Below are 18,519 nucleotides of genomic sequence, written 5' to 3' on the forward strand. Positions count from 1 at the left end.
CTATCCTTTCTATAGCAGCTGCATTTGACACACATTTACTACTGGACATTTGCCCTAAAGTATTACCTTGGTTCATTGGTGCGGGGGATATACTTTTAAGTATATATACCCTTCAACCCACATGAAAACCGTGCAGCAAAGCTACAGCAGAGCAGCATGAAACTGCCCTTTAATGCTTTTTTTTTTTTTTCTGAATGGGGAGATGGGGTGGGGATGTTTTCTGTATGGTGGGATTTCCTTACGAGGCTGAAGTTGGTTTCTTATTCGTCCAGCTTCTTATTCACTGAATCTGATTGTTCACAAATAATATTTAACATTTATGTAGAAAAAAACAGATTTACTGCAGAGGAATAAGAGGAAAAAAGGTTTATTTGTCATAGTAATGTATAAGAAACTGCCGAATAAGAAACCAACTTCAGGGAATAAGAAACTGGACGCATAAGAAACCAACTTCAGCCTTGTGATCTCCTTTCAAGCTTCTTTACTGGAAAAGCAGAGAACAAAAAAGGAAAACTGAAAGTGAAAGCTTGTATTTCCCCGGATTGCAGGAAGATACAATGTTTGTACCATTTCTGTTCCTTCTTTTCCTACAACAAAAAGGTAATTATCTTAGAAATTATTGCGACTAATTACAGGATTAAAGACACAAAGGAGATGACCGAATGGGTAGACAGGATGATAAATTTGAGAATATTGTTCTCTTTGCTGCTAGAGCGTTTCTTTCAGTGCTAGAGCTGGGAAGAGAAAAGAGAAGGGAGGTTGCTTCCATTAATACTCTCTGTGATCTGACATCTTCCCTTCCTATAATAAACTTACGCTACCTTTAACCCTGATCTAAATGTATTTCATGTCATGAAAATCACCATCAGGATAAGATTATGGTTAATGACTGTAATATAAAAGAAGGATATTTATATTTTATGCAACTAGCATCATTTTAACCAATTTTCGAATCTTAACCAATTTATTCAAAATTTACTTGATTTTTTTCAAAGGGTGTGATTTATTTAAAAAGGTGTTTTTGTATGAATTGAAGGTAGATTTCTCTATTTTTGTGTTGTTTGTATTTTTGTTTATGTTTTTTCTTTGCGTATTTGGGTGTTTTTGCATGCATTTTATTATTTTACTTTTTTTTTTTCTTTCAGTAAAAAAGTAAGAAGAGCGTACTTGATGTGGTAGTAAAATTCAGGGAAAACTCCCACGCTATCGTGGGTTTATTGTGTAGTAAATATCAAAGAGTAAAAAAGAGGGGCTGCTGCTGACTCTTAAAAGCTTATCCTTAACCTTTGATGGGTAGCAATGTGTAATGTATGCAGCAATACATTACACATTGCTAAAGTGGTAGTAAACTTAGTTTTTTGACTCGTACCTACAGGAAAGGCTATAATAAGGATTACCTGTAGGTACAGTGAGAATCTCCTATATTTGCACTATTTAGGAGATATTCACAATGCATGTAGCCGGTAAGGTCACCTGCAAATGCGCTCTGAAGGTCCATGCTGGACCTTCAGAGCGCATGCCGTAAATGAGGGCTCCTGCACACCATCATCGCGGCTCCTGGAGTCCGCGAACCTGGAAGGAAGACTGGGGGAAGATGAAAGCCCTATCAGCGGTGACAGCGCGCGGCTGGAGGGCTTCATTCTAATATATTTCAGAATGCGATAGTATGCGATGCATACCTTCATGCTGGACCCTTAAGCCCCGTACACACTATCAGAATATCAAACGATTAGTCGTCCGTATTTTGTGGCATGCTAGTCTGATGTGGAAAGTGAAGAGGTTATTTTCATACGAATTTTCCCTATGACAGAATTCTACTTCAGAAGTGATGTCATGTGTTGGATTTTTTTGTATGCGTTCTTTCGTCTCTGAGCATGCTAGTCTTGCTCTTAAGATTTTTTTCCGTCGAAATCTGTACTAATGAGACAAAAATTATACAGCCTGCACTTCAGGATTTTGTTGGCCGAAAAGTCGGAGTCGGCTGTCGAAAGCACCATACTAACAATCCGAAAATCGACAGATCAGTCGTCAGACGAATTTTCCCTACAGATTTTCTTATCCAGTGTATGGGCCTTTAGAGCTTGTGCCACAAATGAGGGCTCCCAGGCGCATATGCAAGAGGGACGTCATCGTGGCCTCGGCCATGTAGCCGAAGGCTGCGAACCCAGAAGGGAGATAGAAGCCCTGTCAGCGGTGACTGTGTGCTGCTGGAGGGCTTCGTTTTAGGATAAGTCTCACATAATGTGCTAGTATGCGGTGCATACAACCATATTATGCATTTGTCTTACAGGGGAAAGTTTTTTTTGTTTTTTGAAGCAGCACTTTACTACTGCTTTAAGGAAGCATTTTGTAGAGCAAGAACAGGTCCGGGATAGTTGAAAGGAGCTTCTGTAACCCTTAGGAGACATTTAGATTCACATTTGTGTGATGCGAGAACTCACGCAAAATTGCGCATGTTCTCACAACATACAGAAAACAAACATTTCTTTTTTAGGCATGCAGTGGTGCAATTTTTTCCTAATGGCACCCCAACACACTGTGCTAATGTGTGCCAAATCACAGGTAACAGAGATTAAATATGGTAACAAGTCTGACTATGTGGTATTGTACTCATGCAATTATCTGACGGTGCTTTTTATTGTATGCTTATATGCAGTGCTTAACTCAATAAACGTTTGTTTGGTTTAAAAAAAAAATATGGTAACAAAAGTTTCTAAATTGGAGTCATGTACTCCTTTTATATAAATTTCCCTCATAGGGAAACCTATTGAAATAAACAGACTGCCCTAAACACTCCTTTGCACCTGCATTGTTAAGCACGGGGTCTTGAAATGGATCTGAACTCCAAAAGTGAAAATATGCTTTGTTATACAAGACATTTAGAAATGGTAATTGTGCCTAAGCAGTATCTTGAAAAATCTACCCTTTGTCTGGAATTCCTCCTGAAAATAGCAAAGTACTTGTACTGGTATTGTATACCTAAATATATATTCAAGATATATAGAGATTGAGGCTGCACTGGTTAAGTCAAAAAGTGTGACCTTGTAAATACAAAATGAGTAGATGACGAACTATATTTTGCAAGATGACTCTTACAAAATCCTACATCACAATCCTACATCAAATAGCAGTCCACTTAAAAAAAGACTTTTAACGCTAAAAGAGTATAAGAATCAGTCAATGTTCAACAGTTATTAATATGGCAATTCACATCCCATTCATCGTGAATGGGAATGGAACGGTCAGCACGCTACATACACCGCGGTTCTTTTATCTTGTGATATGCTTTGAAACATTCGCAAGATTGTGAATACATTACTTTTTCTTCAATAAACGCCTATTTTGTACAGTCTACACTATTGTCCATCTTTACTCTTTGAGGTAATTTGGAGATGGTTGGAGTGGTTCGATTTGACTAGTTCCAGTGGCTTATCCTTGGTTGACCTGTCTGAGAGATTTATACTAAGGATGATCGAACTTTTGAAAAGTTCGGTTCGGCCAGAACATCCGAACTTCCCGAAAGTTCAGCCCGGATTTCAGAACCCCATTGAAATCAATGGGACCCGAACTTCGGTAATCAAAAAACACAATTTTTAAGCCCTAAAACCCAATAAATGCCCCTAAAAAGTGCCTAGGGTTCTGGGTCATGCCCCATTAACTATTAATCACACAAAAAAAAGTTCTTAAAAATTGTAATTTTTGATAAAAAAGCCAATTATTGAAAAAATTAAAAAAAAAAAAGAGAGAGAGAGATTTTTTGATTTTGAGGGGTCTAAAAGGTGTGCATGTGAAGTTTCAGCTCTGTAGCATGTCTAGAACCATTAAAAAAAAGATTGTTTGTATTAGAACATTTCAGCACAGGAGTATGGCTTCTCGGTTTCCACACCTTGCCGGTTTAATAGAAGGCATTTTTTTGGGTTCTTTGCAGTCAGGAAAAACATCTGAACTTGTGTATAGTGGTACTGTGCACAAGTTCTGATGTTTTGCCTGCCTCCAAAAACTCCCAAAAAATGCCAGCAAAAACACACCTGGGCATTTTTTTTTTTTTGACGCTAGTGTTTTTTTTGGCATTTTTTTGGGTTCTTTTGAGGCAGGCAAAACATCTGAACTTGTGTATAGTGGTATATACACACATACTTATATGTTTATACACACCTAGACATATATAGGTGTGATAGTAGCAGAAATATATTACTGTAAATGATTTCATTAGCGCAAGCATATATTTCTGCTACTATCACACCTATATATGTCTAGGGGTATATATACAGACATATATGTGTATATATACCCCCTATACACATGTTCAGATGTCATGTCTGACATCAAACATGTCCTCAAAAAAGCACTGGCAGTGGCAAGCCCTGCAGCATAAAAAATGCTTGCTGGTGAGAAGCCATATTCCAGTTCCGAAGCAACTCAGAGAAATGATCATTTCTCTATAGCGGTCACCCTGCTATGGAAGGGTTTTGTCACCCTTCCATAGCAGTCACAGTCAGTTAACCCTACACTACACTACGGTCCCCTTACACTTAACACTTTCCCTACAGAAACTACATTTTTGAAGCTAACTAAAGTGTAAAAGGAGCACTCTAACTACACTAGATATCCCTTTCCTCACACTAAAAATAGCTAAATGACACTTTGTAACACATTAGAACAGAACAGCATTCCACTCTCTTCCATGTCCCGTACAAGAATGCTAGGAATTTGGCGGGGGCGATCTTATATACTGGGGGGGCATATTCACTAATGATTGGACTATGGACCCCCTAGTCACTCCAATCACATTCCTAGCATTCTCCTTCCCCTCAATTGGCTTTTACTGATGGTTCTGGTCCAATCACGGGCTTTTAAAGCCCATTTCCTGTCCCACTGCATTCTGGTCGGTTCTGGTTGCCGAATTCTGAACTTTTTGGGCAAAAAGTTCTAAATTCGGCCGAACCTCGAACACCCAATGTTCGGGCCGAACTGATGGTCGACCCGAACCGTTCGATCATCCCTAATTTATACGTCTGTTTTGACCACTTTCTGGTAAGCAGTTTGTGTGACCATCACGAATGAGTGTACATACCTCTTGATTTCACCATTGGTATCCAGGATCTTGCTCTGGCTTTTCCCTCTCCATCATCTTTGCATTTGACACTATTTGGACTGTATTACAATATATTGGACGTTTTTATTCAATTTTATATCATCTTTTGGCGCTGCTTTTACCTCTTTTTACATATCAAAATATGCTGTCAGTTTTTCCAGCTACCAAAAAAGAGAGAGAAGGAGAGGGGGTTAGTAGTCCAAAATCAGGAGGACAGCCTTGAGTGACAGTCATGGCTCCCATGAAGCTACACTACATTACTGTTTTAGTTTTTGGTTTAGCTTTAGCTTTTTAGGTTTGGTTTTTAGTCTTCTGGACTGAAGAAAAAAAAATTCATGTTAATTTTACAAAACTAATGGTTGGCATTGTATGAACATTCTTTTGGAAAGAACAATGCTTTATTTATTGGGGTATATGGGAATTTGTATGGGGGCGGGGTAATCATACACTTTTTTTGTCTTAGTGTTGATGGCTGGTGGAGCAAGTAGGGAGGGTAATTTCTTCAGTGGGCACAGAAAAATGTCAGCCTTAACACAGGTTCTAACCCTTCCCTACTTCATCCAAAACTAAAAAGAAAAGTTTGGTATTACACTCTCAGACAACTTCTGTCCACTGAATATGTATAACTATAAAAATACATTTTTCTGTCTACAGGTCACGCTCTGCAGCTGACTGCTCCTTCATCTCATCGAGCCAAAATGGGGGAAGACGTGAACATTCCCTGCTCATTCACAGTCAATAACCCTCCTATCAATCAGAAATTTCTTGCCATAACCTGGTATTTGCAGGGAAAAGAAATTTTAAGTGTTCAGGACACGGAAGTGATAGCAAGAGATCCTCGCACCTCGTATAAAGGTCGGGCACAGGATGGAATCGGTGATCTGTCAATATCAAATATAACTATAATGGATGGAGGGATCTATAAGTGCTCCATACTGTACACCCCAATAGGGAGGAGAAGGAGATCAGATTGGATATACAAGGTACACAGGTCAAAGTATTTAACTCCCTGTTATATAGGTTTATTCCCTTAACATATTATCAGAATTGGATCGCTCACAAGGTGACCTAGGTGGTAAATTAGGGCCTAATAGATGTTCAGGGATTCACTGTGCTAGGCCCTGATGGAGAGCTGATGGAGCTTAAAGTAGTATTAAACTAGCAGCATTGTTAAGCTTAACACATTGAGAAAGTAGGGGAGCGCGTTTTCATCCTAGGCTTTGGGGCTGTGTGCATCTTTAATCCCGCGTGCAAGGGTGGATTTGTATGATTCTGCTATAGAAAGGTGCCACCCTGAGACAGGAAACCTAATCTAGCAGTCACCACATCAACTTAAACTGAAACAAAGGCAAGGATTAAAAAAATATAGAGCCTGCATGTTCAGAAAGTATATACATCAGCTGCTGAAAGTGCTTTAAGCATTATAAGGGTTAAATATAATTTTAAGGAACTAAGGTTCACTCATCTGCTCTGCTTAGTGGGAACTAAGAAGTGCTCAACTGAGCACTTCCATGTTCAGAGCCGTCAGATTCCCAGCACTACTGGCCATCCGTGCTTTAAGTTGGGGTCTCTGCATCCTGGATCAGCATAAAGTGCAGGAAGAAGAGATATTAGGGGCCGAAGAAACCCAAGATACCTCAATAAGGAGTACCTTTATACAGTAAAGTCCTCCCTCCACACCAGCTGCTAGAAGGGACATATCCTGCCGACTACGGTGGGTGCAGCGTGGTGCGGCGACAGAGAACACTCAGAGACCAGGTGCAGAAAACAGAACTGTATTGAAGTTGAAATTCAGCAATACACAACAAGCCCGATGTAACGGTAGAAAACCATACCTCGTGAAAATTCCATACCCCGTCACTTCCGGTGCACATACGTCATGGAACAGCTGAGCAGCTTACCACTGAGCATGCTCAGAGGTCCGGAGGGTAGGGAATTTTCACGGGGTAGTGTGTTGTAACGTTACACCACATCAGCTGTTGCCGCGGTAACATGAAAACATCTTGGCAGCAACATGAAATCATCTCCGCTCCTACCCCTGTCACTTCCCTGATCTCGGCTACTAAATGTAAAAGGGGCGGGTGTATGAAAATATAAGAAGATCTCGGCCTCCGCTTTTGCATTTAGTAGCCGAGAAAATTCCGGAGGGTGAAAATTCCCTACCCTCCGGACCTCTGATTATGCGCAATGGTAATCTGCTCAGCTGTTCCATGACGTAGGTGCGACGTAGGTGCACTGGAAGTGACGAGAGTAGAGAATTTTCACGGGTAGGGTTTTTTCATGGAACACCGGCACTAAGGCAAATATAACCAGGAACACTCACAGGATGTGACAGCGAAGAGTAGTAGCAGGGGGTCTAAGGTGTGCTGACAGTGTCTGTCTCAAGGAACGGAATGCAGCCTGTCCAGTCTGTACCCATATAAGGAGGCTTCCAGGAAGGATGGCATGTCCCTGCACTTTCCCTACTCATCTGGAACCTCTCCCTGATGCTAAACACTATCCCTGACAGGTAACCTGTCCCTACCCTAGACACACAAAAAATGCGAAATGCTATCGAGAGTCACATGGGGCACCAGCATCCAATCAGATAGCTGCTCACTGTGACCCAGCAAACCATAGAGGAAATAAGTCCCTCTTGACTTCCTCTGCAATGCCACTGCGGTTGAGCGCCACCTGTAGTGGAGAAAGCAGACTGTACCTGCCTACAGGTTTTAGGATAACATGTATTTTTGTTTTAGCTACTCCACAGATCAATATCACAGGCAGAGTTGTTGTTCCAAATAAAGAGAGTTCCCTGCACAGTGTTATCTCTGGATTCTACCCGGTGGACATCGACATTAAATGGCTCCAGGATGAGGAGATACTGGACAAAGTTATCATAGAGAAACCTCAGAGGGACCCGGATGGGACGTACAGTGTGAGGAGCTCAGTAACCATAACACCCACTGAGAAAGACAGAAAGAGGAACTTCTCCTGTAGAGTCCAACACGAGTCTCTTACTGCACCTCTCCAGGAAGAATTCCAGCTGGTGTATGGAGGTAATATTATCATTGTTCAGTGCGATGATCTAAAATTACTTTAAACAGAACAGAACTATCTGCTCTAACCTACCCTTCCTTTCTATGCTATATCCTTTCCTATGTACAGTAATAGTAAAAATAATTAAGATTTGCACATGGAGGGTTCTGCCTTAAATCAATCGAGATTCCACCCACAGCACTCCTATTAGTCTCACCTCTTTCTTCTGCCTAGAGCATATAAACCTCACTTCCCATTGTCCATGGCAGCAGTGAGACGGCCCCTCCAGTACTTTACCCCCCTCCTTTAATCTCCTCTTCTGCACATTCTGCCTGCTGTTATATACCCCATGCTCCTTTACTGCTCATACTGCTCTAGTCATGACTCATGCCCTCTAAATTCCTCTCCTGCACATACTGCTCAAGTCACGCCCTCTACATTCCTCCTCTGCACATACTGTTCAAGTCACGCCCTCTACATTCCTCCCCTGCACATACTGTTCAAGTCATGCCCTCTACATTCCTCTCCTGCTCATACTGCTCTAGTCACGCCCTCTACATTCCTCTCCTGCTCATACTGCTCTAGTCACGCCCTCTACATTCCCCTCCTGCACATACTGCTCTAGTCATGCCCTCTACATTGCTCCCCGGCACATACTGTTCTAGTCATGCCCTCTACATTCCTCCCCTGCACATACTGCTCAAGCCATGCCCTCTACATTCATCCCCTGCACATACTGCTCAAGCCATGCCCTCTACATTCCTCCCCTGCACATACTGCTCTAGTCATGCCCTCTACATTCCTCCCCTGCACATACTGCTCTAGTCATGCCCTCTACATTCCCCTCCTGCACATACTGCTCTAGTCATGCCCTCTACATTCCTCCCCTGCACATACTGTTCTAGTCATTCCCTCTACATTCCTCTCCTGCACATAATGTTCTAGTCATGCCCTCTACATACCTCTCTAGCACATACTGTTCTAGTCATGCCCTCTACATTCCTTCCCTGCACATGCTGTTCTAGTTATGCCCTCTAGATTCCTCTCTAGCACACACTGCTCTAGTCATGCCCTCTACATTCCTCCCCTGCACATACTGTTCTAGTCATGCCCTCTACATTCCTCTCCATTACATACTGCTCAAGTCATGCCCTCTACATTCCTCCCCTGCACATAATGCTCTAGTCATGCCCTCTACATTCCTCTCAAGCACATACTGTTCTAGTCATGCCCTCTACATTCCTCTCCTGCACATACTGCTTGCTGTTATACACTCCATGCTCATTTTCTGCTCATACAGCTCTAGTCATGCCCTCTACATTCCTCCCCTGCACATACTGTTCTAGTCATGCCCTCTACATTCCTCCCCTGCACATACTGTTCTAGTCATGCCCTCTACATTCCTCCCCTGCACATACTGCCCAAGTCATGCCCTCTACATTCCTCCCCTGCACATACTGTTCTAGTCATGCCCTCTGCATTCCTCTCCTGCACATACTGCCCAAGTCATGCCCTCTACATTCCTCCCCTGCACATACTGTTCTAGTCATGCCCTCTGCATTCCTCTCCTGCACATACTGCTTGCTGTTATACACTCCATGCTCATTTTCTGCTCATACAGCTCTAGTCATGCCCTCTACATTCCTCTCCATTACATACTGCTCAAGTCATGCCCTCTACATTCCTCCCCTGCACATAATGCTCTAGTCATGCCCTCTACATTCCTCTCCAGCACATACTGTTCTAGTCATGCCCTCTACATTCCTCTCCTGCACATACTGTTCTAGTCATGCCCTCTACATTCCTCTCCAGCACATACTGTTCTAGTCATGCCCTCTACATTCCTCTCCAGCACATACTGTTCTAGTCATGCCCTCTACATTCCTCCCCTGCACATACTGCTCTAGTCATGCCCTCTACATTCCTCTCCAGCACATACTGTTCTAGTCATGCCCTCTACATTCCTCCCCTGCACATACTGTTCTAGTCATGCCCTCTACATTCCTCTCCTGCACATACTGTTCTAGTCATGCCCTCTACATTCCTCCCCTGCACATACTGTTCTAGTCATGCCCTCTACATTCCTCTCCAGCACATACTGTTCTAGTCATGCCCTCTACATTCCTCTCCTGCACATACTGTTCTAGTCATGCCCTCTACATTCCCCTCCTGCACATACTGTTCAAGTCATGCCCTCTACATTCCCCTCCTGCACATACTGTTCTAGTCATGCCCTCTACATTCCTCTCCTGCACATACTGTTCTAGTCATGCCCTCTACATTCCCCTCCTGCACATACTGTTCAAGTCATGCCCTCTACATTCCCCTCCTGCACATACTGCTCTAGTCATGTCCTCTACATTCCTCTCCTGCACATACTGTTCTAGTCATGCCCTCTACATTCCTCTCCTGCACATACTGTTCAAGTCATGCCCTCTACATTCCCCTCCTGCACATACTGTTCAAGTCATGTCCTCTACATTCCTCCCCTGCACATACTGTTCAAGTCATGTCCTCTACATTCCTCTCCAGCACATACTCTTCTAGTCATGCCCTCTACATTCCTCTCCGGCACATACTGCTCTTGTCATGCCCTCTACATACCACTTCTGCGCATACTACTCTAGTCATGCCCTCTGCATTCCTCTCCTGCACATACTGCTCAAGTCATACTCTCTACATTCATTTCCTGGCTATACTGCTTCCTGCCATACCCTTTGCACCGAACTTCCTGTTGTCACATCATCCACACTCCTAAACTGCACATATTGCCCAGTGCCATACCCACCAAACTCTGCTTCTGCACATACAGCCAGCTGTCATAGGTGTGTGCACTGGGTGTGCCAGAGGTGCTTGGGCACACCCTTATCAACACATGTGGTACAGATTCCACCTGCTGTCCCTCCCTCCTCCCCAACAAAGCACTTTCTATTCATTACACTATTCCAGGTCAGATGAAGCTACAAAGAAAGGGACTAAGGAATCTCTGTTCTCAGTCGCTTTTTCTGTTTCAAAAGTGAGACATCAAGGATCTGTTCAGACCCATGATATTTCACCAAAGCCATTCAATGGGACACTAAAAAGAAAAAAAAAATTGTAAAAAATAAAATAATACAATTAAAAAAAAAACTGACAGCGTCCACATCCCTACTGACACTGACTACTGCCCTGCTGACACTGTCTACTGCCCATGTGTGCTTGAGCTTTGGGGTGCATGCCCTAATGCAATAGGCTTTGCACACCTATGCCACCTGTCATCCCCTCCATATTCCTCTCCTGCACTCCTCCTTTGCATATATTTCTTGCTCCTCTCCTGCACATAATGTCCACTGTTGTACCCTCCACACTCTCCTGCTGCACATAATGCTTGCTATTGTATCCTTAGGCCCCTTTCACACATACGGTCCGATCAGACCTGCCTGTCAGTTTTTCAGGCGGACCTGATCGGATGCCCCATGCATCCCTATGGGGCAGCCAATGTCAGCAGAGACATGTCCGCCGACACCCGCTGCCATCCGATCCGATCCTGTCCGTCAAATCCGGACGGATGGAAACCCTATTTTCCATCCGTCTGGCGGATCGGATGAGAACGGACAGGCGGTCCACTATCATCCAATTCCCCCATAGAGCACAGTGGAGATCTGACAGCTCTGTCTCCGCACATAGAGCAGAGACGGAGCTGTCATCCGCCTGCTCAGCGGGGATAAGGGGATCGATCCCCCGCTGAGCAGAACGGAGTCCATCGGCGGAACGGACAGGTGTGAAAGGACCCTTAGGAAAAATGAATGGGGTGCACACCGCTCCAAAGGCTGACCTGTAAGATCCTAGGCTGCCATAAACTCCTGGGGGCCGCCTGGATCTGCAGTCACATCCATGCAAATAGAGGAAGAAGGAATAGCGGCATTTCCAGAAAATGAAAAGAGCTCTTTTATTGAAAAATTGTTAAAATAGAAGACATGCCATACACATTCAACCCACAGAGGGTTAGCAAACGCGTTTCATACTCCTGCGTTTAATCATTGCTTGTTGTGCCCTACGCACTTCTCTCCTGCACATACAGCCAGCTCTCCTACCCTCCATAATCCCCTCTTGCACACAGTGCCTGGTGTCACCCCCTTCACAATCATCTCCTTAGCATACTGCCCACTGTCATACGCTCTATACTCATCGGCTTCACATGCTGCCTGCTAAGACACTACTTTAGCATTGTAAATGTTATCAACATTGCCCTTTTTTGAAATGGTCACACATTTACTAGTATGAATACAAATGTAAAGATGATAATCAATAAGTAGCTTTGCAATAGTGTACACATACCTTTAGTCATAAAACAGCATTAAGAAAACGTATAAATACCTTGTATTGCAGATATCCCGTCCATTCACATCACTTCCCAAGCATTTAAGTTAAACGTGGAGCAGAAATTGCTGTGCAGTGTTTCTGGATTTTACCCAGAATCCATCACTGTGAACTGGTTCTTGAATGATACCCTGTTGGAGAATGCCAAGACAAGGAGGATCAGTAGCTCAGCTATGGAATCTGTCTATCTCTTCACTCCGACAGAACAGAACTGGGGCATGGAGCTGAGATGTGTGGTGGATCATGCAACCCTCACCATTCCACATGTGGAGAGACTGCTGATACAAGGCACAGGTGAGTGACTTTCCAATTCAGTAGTGTAACTATAGCTCCAGCCATGATCCTGGTATAACCCTTTACCACTTGTTGACATGACTTTTTTAATATGTACACCGGTCTGCAAGTGGTAAAAGAGCCATTCTTCCCTTTGACAACTAGTGCAAATGTGCCCTTTTTCCACTTAGCACCAATGTAAAGGGGTCTTCCTCTCACTAACTACCAATGTAAGGGGGTCCTTCTCCCACTGAAACAATTGCATGTAAGCTGCTCAGGTGGGAAGATGTAATCAGGTGAAGGTCAGATCCGTAGTCCTCAGCATTATCCTCAAACACAAAGTGATGACTGCACTCCGATATAAACATGTGAAGTTTTTTCACCACTCTAAATCCAAACTCAACATCAATACATCACGGACAAGAACAAAGGTTGACGCGTTTCACGAGTTTACACTTGCTTACTCATAACCAATTGTTTCAGTCCTTCTCCCACTGGCCACCAATGTAAGGGGGTCCTTCATCCACTGACCACCAATGTAAGAGGATCCATCTCCCAATGACCACCAGTATAAGAGGTTTCTTCTCCCACTGCTCACCAATGTAAAAATGTCCAACTCCCACTGGCCCCCAATGTAAGGGTGTCCTTTTCCCACTGACCACCAGTATAAGAGGTTCCTTTTACCATTGCTCACCAATGTAAGGGGTACTTCTTCACTGCTCACCAATGTAAGGGGTACTTCTTCACTGCTCACCAATGTAAGGGGTACTTCTTCACTGATCACCAGTTTAAGGGGGGTCCTTCTCCCACTGACCAACAATGTAAGAGGTTCCTTTTATCATTGACCACCAATGTAAGAGGTTCCTTCTACCACTGACCACCAATTCTCCCACCACTCACCAATTTAAGGGGTCCTTCACCCACTAGCCACCAATGTAAAGGGTTCATTTTACTACTGCTCATTAATATAAGAGGGCACTTCTCAGTATAATATTATATCTGAGGATGATATTTAAGTTGGATAAACCTATCTTTGGAAGAGATAACTGAAGATATATAGGACTTCTCAAAATCTTCCCAATCCTCAATTGACAGTTGTGGAAGTATATTGTGCCATTTAGACTGGATAACAAGAGTCAGGTCTGTTTTAATTGATAGTATTAGAGCATAATACTTAGATATCAATTTAGTATTATTTTAGGATAATACATTTTTCTAAAGGGGTTTGTATAATAGGTACCATGTCAGTCTTAAATTGATTAATGGCTGCATGTCGAAGTTCTTAATAACATTGGAGTTTGGTATAAGGGATCACATATTATAACTGAGTGTACTGTGTGCACTGTGTACTATGTGTACTGAGTGTACTGTGTGTACTGTGTACTGTGTACTGAGTGTACTGTGTGTATTGTGTGTACTGTGTGTACTGTGTGTATTGAGTGTACTGTGTGTATTGAGTGTACTGTGTGTACTGTGTATTGTGTACTGAGTGTACTGTGTACTGAGTGTACTGAGTGTACTGTGTGTATTGAGTGTACTGTGTGTACTGTGTATTGTGTACTGAGTGTACTGTGTGTAGTGTGTACTGTGTACTGAGTGTACTGTGTGTACTGTGTACTGAGTGTACTGTGTGTACTGTGTACTAAGTGTACTAAGTGTACTGTGTGTACTGTGTGTACTGTGTGTACTGTGTATTGTGTACTGAGTGTACTGTGTACCGAGTGTACTGTGTGTACTGTGTATTGTGTACTGTGTGTACTGTGTACTTAGTGTACTGTGTACTGTGTGTACTGTGTACTGAGTGTACTGTGTGTACTGTGTGTACTGAGTGTACTGTGTACTGTGTACTGTGTACTGTGTGTGTTGTGTACTGAGTGCACTGTGTGTACTGTGTGTACTGTGTACTGAGTGTACCTTGTGTACTGAGTGTACTGTGTGTATTGTGTACTGAGTGTACTGTGTACTGAGTGTACTGTGTGTACTGTGTGTACTGTGTATTGTGTACTGAGTGTACTTTGTGTACTGTGTACTGAGTTTACTGTGTGTACTGTGTGTACTGAGTGTACTGTGTGTGCTGTGTATTGTGTACTGAGTGTACTGTTTGTACTGTGTAAGGAGTGTACTATGTGTACTGAGTGTACTGTGTGTACTGTGTGCACTGTGTGTACTGAGTGTACTGTGTACTGAGTGCACTGTGTGTACTGAGTGTACTGAGTGCACTGTGTGTACTGAGTGTACTGTGTGCACTGTGTGTACTGAGTGTACTGTGTACTGTACTGAATGTACTGTGTGTACTGAGTGTACTGTGTGTACTGAGTGTACTGTGTGTACTGAGTGTACTGTGTATTGTGTACTGAGTGTACTGTGTGTACTGTGTAAGGAGTGTACTGTGTGTACTGAGTGTACTGTGTGTACTGTGTATTGTGTACTGAGTGTACTGTGTGTAGTGTGTATTGTGTACTGAGTGTACTGTGTGTACTGTGTACTGAGTGTACTGTGTGTACTGTGTACTAAGTGTACTAAGTGTACTGTGTGTACTGTGTGTACTGTGTATTGTGTACCGAGTGTACTGTGTGTACTGTGTATTGTGTACTGTGTGTACTGTGTACTTAGTGTACTGTGTACTGTGTGTACTGTGTACTGAGTGTACTGTGTGTACTGTGTGTACTGAGTGTACTGTGTGTACTGTGTACTGTGTGTGTTGTGTACTGAGTGCACTGTGTGTACTGTGTGTACTGTGTACTGAGTGTACCTTGTGTACTGAGTGTACTGTGTGTATTGTGTACTGAGTGTACTGTGTACTGAGTGTACTGAGTGTACTGTGTGTACTGTGTATTGTGTACTGAGTGTACTGTGTACTGAGTGTACTGAGTGTACTGTGTGTACTGTGTATTGTGTACTGAGTGTACTGTGTGTACTGTGTACTGAGTGTACTGTGTGTACTGTGTATTGTGTACTGAGTTTACTGTGTGTACTGTGTGTACTGAGTGTACTGTGTGTGCTGTGTATTGTGTACTGAGTGTACTGTGTGTACTGTGTATTGTGTACTGAGTGTACTGTGTGTACTGTGTACTGTGTGTACTGTGTGTACTGAGTATACTGTGTACTGAGTGTACTGCGTGTACTGTGTATTGTGTACTGAGTGTACTGTTTGTACTGTGTAAGGAGTGTACTATGTGTACTGAGTGTACTGTGTACTGAGTGCACTGTGTGTACTGAGTGTACTGTGTGCACTGTGTGTACTGAGTGTACTGTGTACTGTACTGAATGTACTGTGTGTACTGAGTGTACTGTGTGTACTGAGTGTACTGTGTATTGTGTACTGAGTGTACTGTGTGTACTGTGTAAGGAGTGTACTGTGTGTACTGAGTGTACTGTGTGTACTGTGTATTGTGTACTGAGTGTACTGTGTATTGTGTACTGAGTGTACTGTGTGTACTGAGTGTACTGTGTACTGTACTGAATGTACTGTGTGTACTGAGTGTACTGTGTGTACTGAGTGTACTGTGTACTGAGTGTACTGTGTACTGTACTGAGTGTACTGTGTGTACTGTGTATTGTGTACTGAGTGTACTGTGTGTACTGTGTAAGGAGTGTACTGTGTGTACTGTGTATTGTGTACTGAGTGTACTGTGTGTACTGTGTAAGGAGTGCACTGTGTGTACTGAGTGTACTGTGTGCACTGTGTGTACTGAGTGTACTGTGTACTGTACTGAATGTACTGTGTGTACTGAGTGTACTGTGTGTACTGAGTGTACTGTGTGTACTGTGTAAGGAGTGTACTGTGTGTACTGAGTGTACTGTGTGTACTGTGTATTGCGTACTGAGTGTACTGTGTATTGTGTACTGAGTGTACTGAGTGTACTGTGTACTGTACTGAATGTAATGTGTGTACTGAGTGTACTGTGTGTACTGAGTGTACTGTGTACTGTACTGAGTGTACTGTGTGTACTGTGTATTGTGTACTGAGTGTACTGTGTGTACTGTGTAAGGAGTGTACTGTGTGTACTGTGTGTACTGAGTGTACTGTGTGTACTGTGTGTACTGAGTGTACTGTGTACTGTGTGTACTGTGTGTACTGAATGTACTGAGTGTACTGTGTGTACTGAGTGTACTGTGTGTACTGAGTGTACTGTGTGTACTGTGTGTACTGAGTGTACTGTGTACTGTGTGTACTGAATGTACTGAGTGTACTCTGTGTGAGTGTAGTGTGTACTGTGTACTGAGTCTAGCACACATTATCATTATACGTATGTTTCCCTTTATTTTCAGATCTGAAGGCACACTATAAACCCCTCATTATAATTTGCAGTGTTATGTTGGTCGGTATACCTGGAGCTCTAATAATCGTTCTGTTTCTCATTAAAGAAAGAAAAAAACGTAAGTAAGATTGTGAAATGTCACTCTGTGCCATATAGAGGAAGTACATTCTGTTTATAAAGTTAGAACTAAACTGATCAAGAGGAGATTTCTTCTGTCACTTACAGTTAATTGGTTCATGTAAAGCAGATCCTTTGGCAGCTTTGGACTTCACACAGCATCTTCTATATAATGCAGTAATAAAGTGCCACTAAAAAATATACTCATTCTGTCTTCTTGTAACATGCTCCATGAGCTCTCTAACCCCTCCATTTCCCTCTCATTTCCGTTTATTTAGAAAGAGCAGTAAATGTGAGTTGTAGTCAGGGCTTTTTTCAGAGGGAACGCGGCGGAACGCAGTTTCGGCACCTCCAGCACTGAATGCATGTAATGGTAAGGGATACTGGAGGGTCTATGATGCTGGCTGCTAGGAGATCTGTTGTAACTGGCGGGGATATATTTTTGCATGGGGGGGTCTATTGTTGCTTAGGATTAGGGTTGAGCGGACACCTAGATGTCCGTGTTCGACGGGTTCGGCCGAACTTTAAAAAAAAGTCCGGGTCCGTGTCCCGGACTTTTACCGAACTTTTCCCGGACACCGAACCCCATTGAAGTCAATGGGGACCCGAACTTTAAGGCACTAAAATGGCTCTAAAACACCAAAGGAAAGGGCTAGAGTGCTGCAAATGGCAGCAAAACGTAATTAAGAGCATGGCAAGTGCTCTGCAAACAAATGTGGATAGGGAAATAACTTAAAACAACAAAAAAAAACAGAAAAATAAAACAATGTTCTTCTTCATCTCTGAAGGACGAGGCCCATATGGAGTAGGAGGGAGGTTGAGGTGGTGGTGGATGTGGCGGTGACATAGGCGTGCGCACAGGGTGTGCTGGGTGTGCCTGGGCACACCCTAATCACCTAGGGCACATAGCATTGCCAGTGAGGAGATGGGAAAGATCTCCCTGGGACCTGCTCTGCTCTATTTCTCCTTGCCTACAGGTACATGGCCCCGATACATTACTCTCCCTGCTGGCAAACACATGCATGTGTATTTCAACTTTGGGGTGCACACCTTAATGCAATAGGCTGCGCACACCTATGGGCGGTGTAGGTGGAAGCGGCGGTGGAGGAGGACCAGGGCCGGATTAACAGCATCATGGGCTTGGTGCTGAGGATTTTGAAGGGCCTTAAGGGCCGTGCCTTGCCATGCACCCAGAGGAGGAAGGGTGCAGCCATGCATGCCTAATTCAACATGGGATGCTGTCTCTGAAGCCCATAAACACATCCATGCATCGCCAACTGTCCCTCCTTGTCCGGCCTTCACGCTGTGTGGGGAGGTTCTGAGGGTGCTGCCTGGGGAAGCGAGCATAGAAGCCAGACTTCTGTGTTTACAAGTGACAGAAGAGCGGTAACAGTG

The 18,519-nt window shown here is 43.4% G+C and overlaps 1 protein-coding gene across 1 annotated transcript in view; it reads left to right on the forward strand.

Moving 5' to 3' along the window:
• Positions 1-544: 544 nt before the first annotated feature.
• The window catches only part of LOC309558546 (uncharacterized protein), a gene marked incomplete at its 3' end in the record, with an annotated part of 62,985 nt that continues 45,010 nt past the window's right edge, over positions 545-18,519 (forward strand). The window contains 6 exon segments of the mRNA XM_082261625.1: positions 545-600; positions 5,750-6,040; positions 6,043-6,078; positions 7,834-8,133; positions 12,482-12,766; positions 17,018-17,125. Of these exon segments, the coding sequence (XP_082117751.1) occupies positions 558-600; positions 5,750-6,040; positions 6,043-6,078; positions 7,834-8,133; positions 12,482-12,766; positions 17,018-17,125 (1,063 nt within the window). The 5' untranslated portion in view covers positions 545-557.

Source organism: Pelophylax lessonae (assembly GCF_965119305.1).
Source record: "Pelophylax lessonae genome assembly, chromosome: 6".
Classification (NCBI taxonomy): domain Eukaryota; kingdom Metazoa; phylum Chordata; class Amphibia; order Anura; family Ranidae; genus Pelophylax; species Pelophylax lessonae.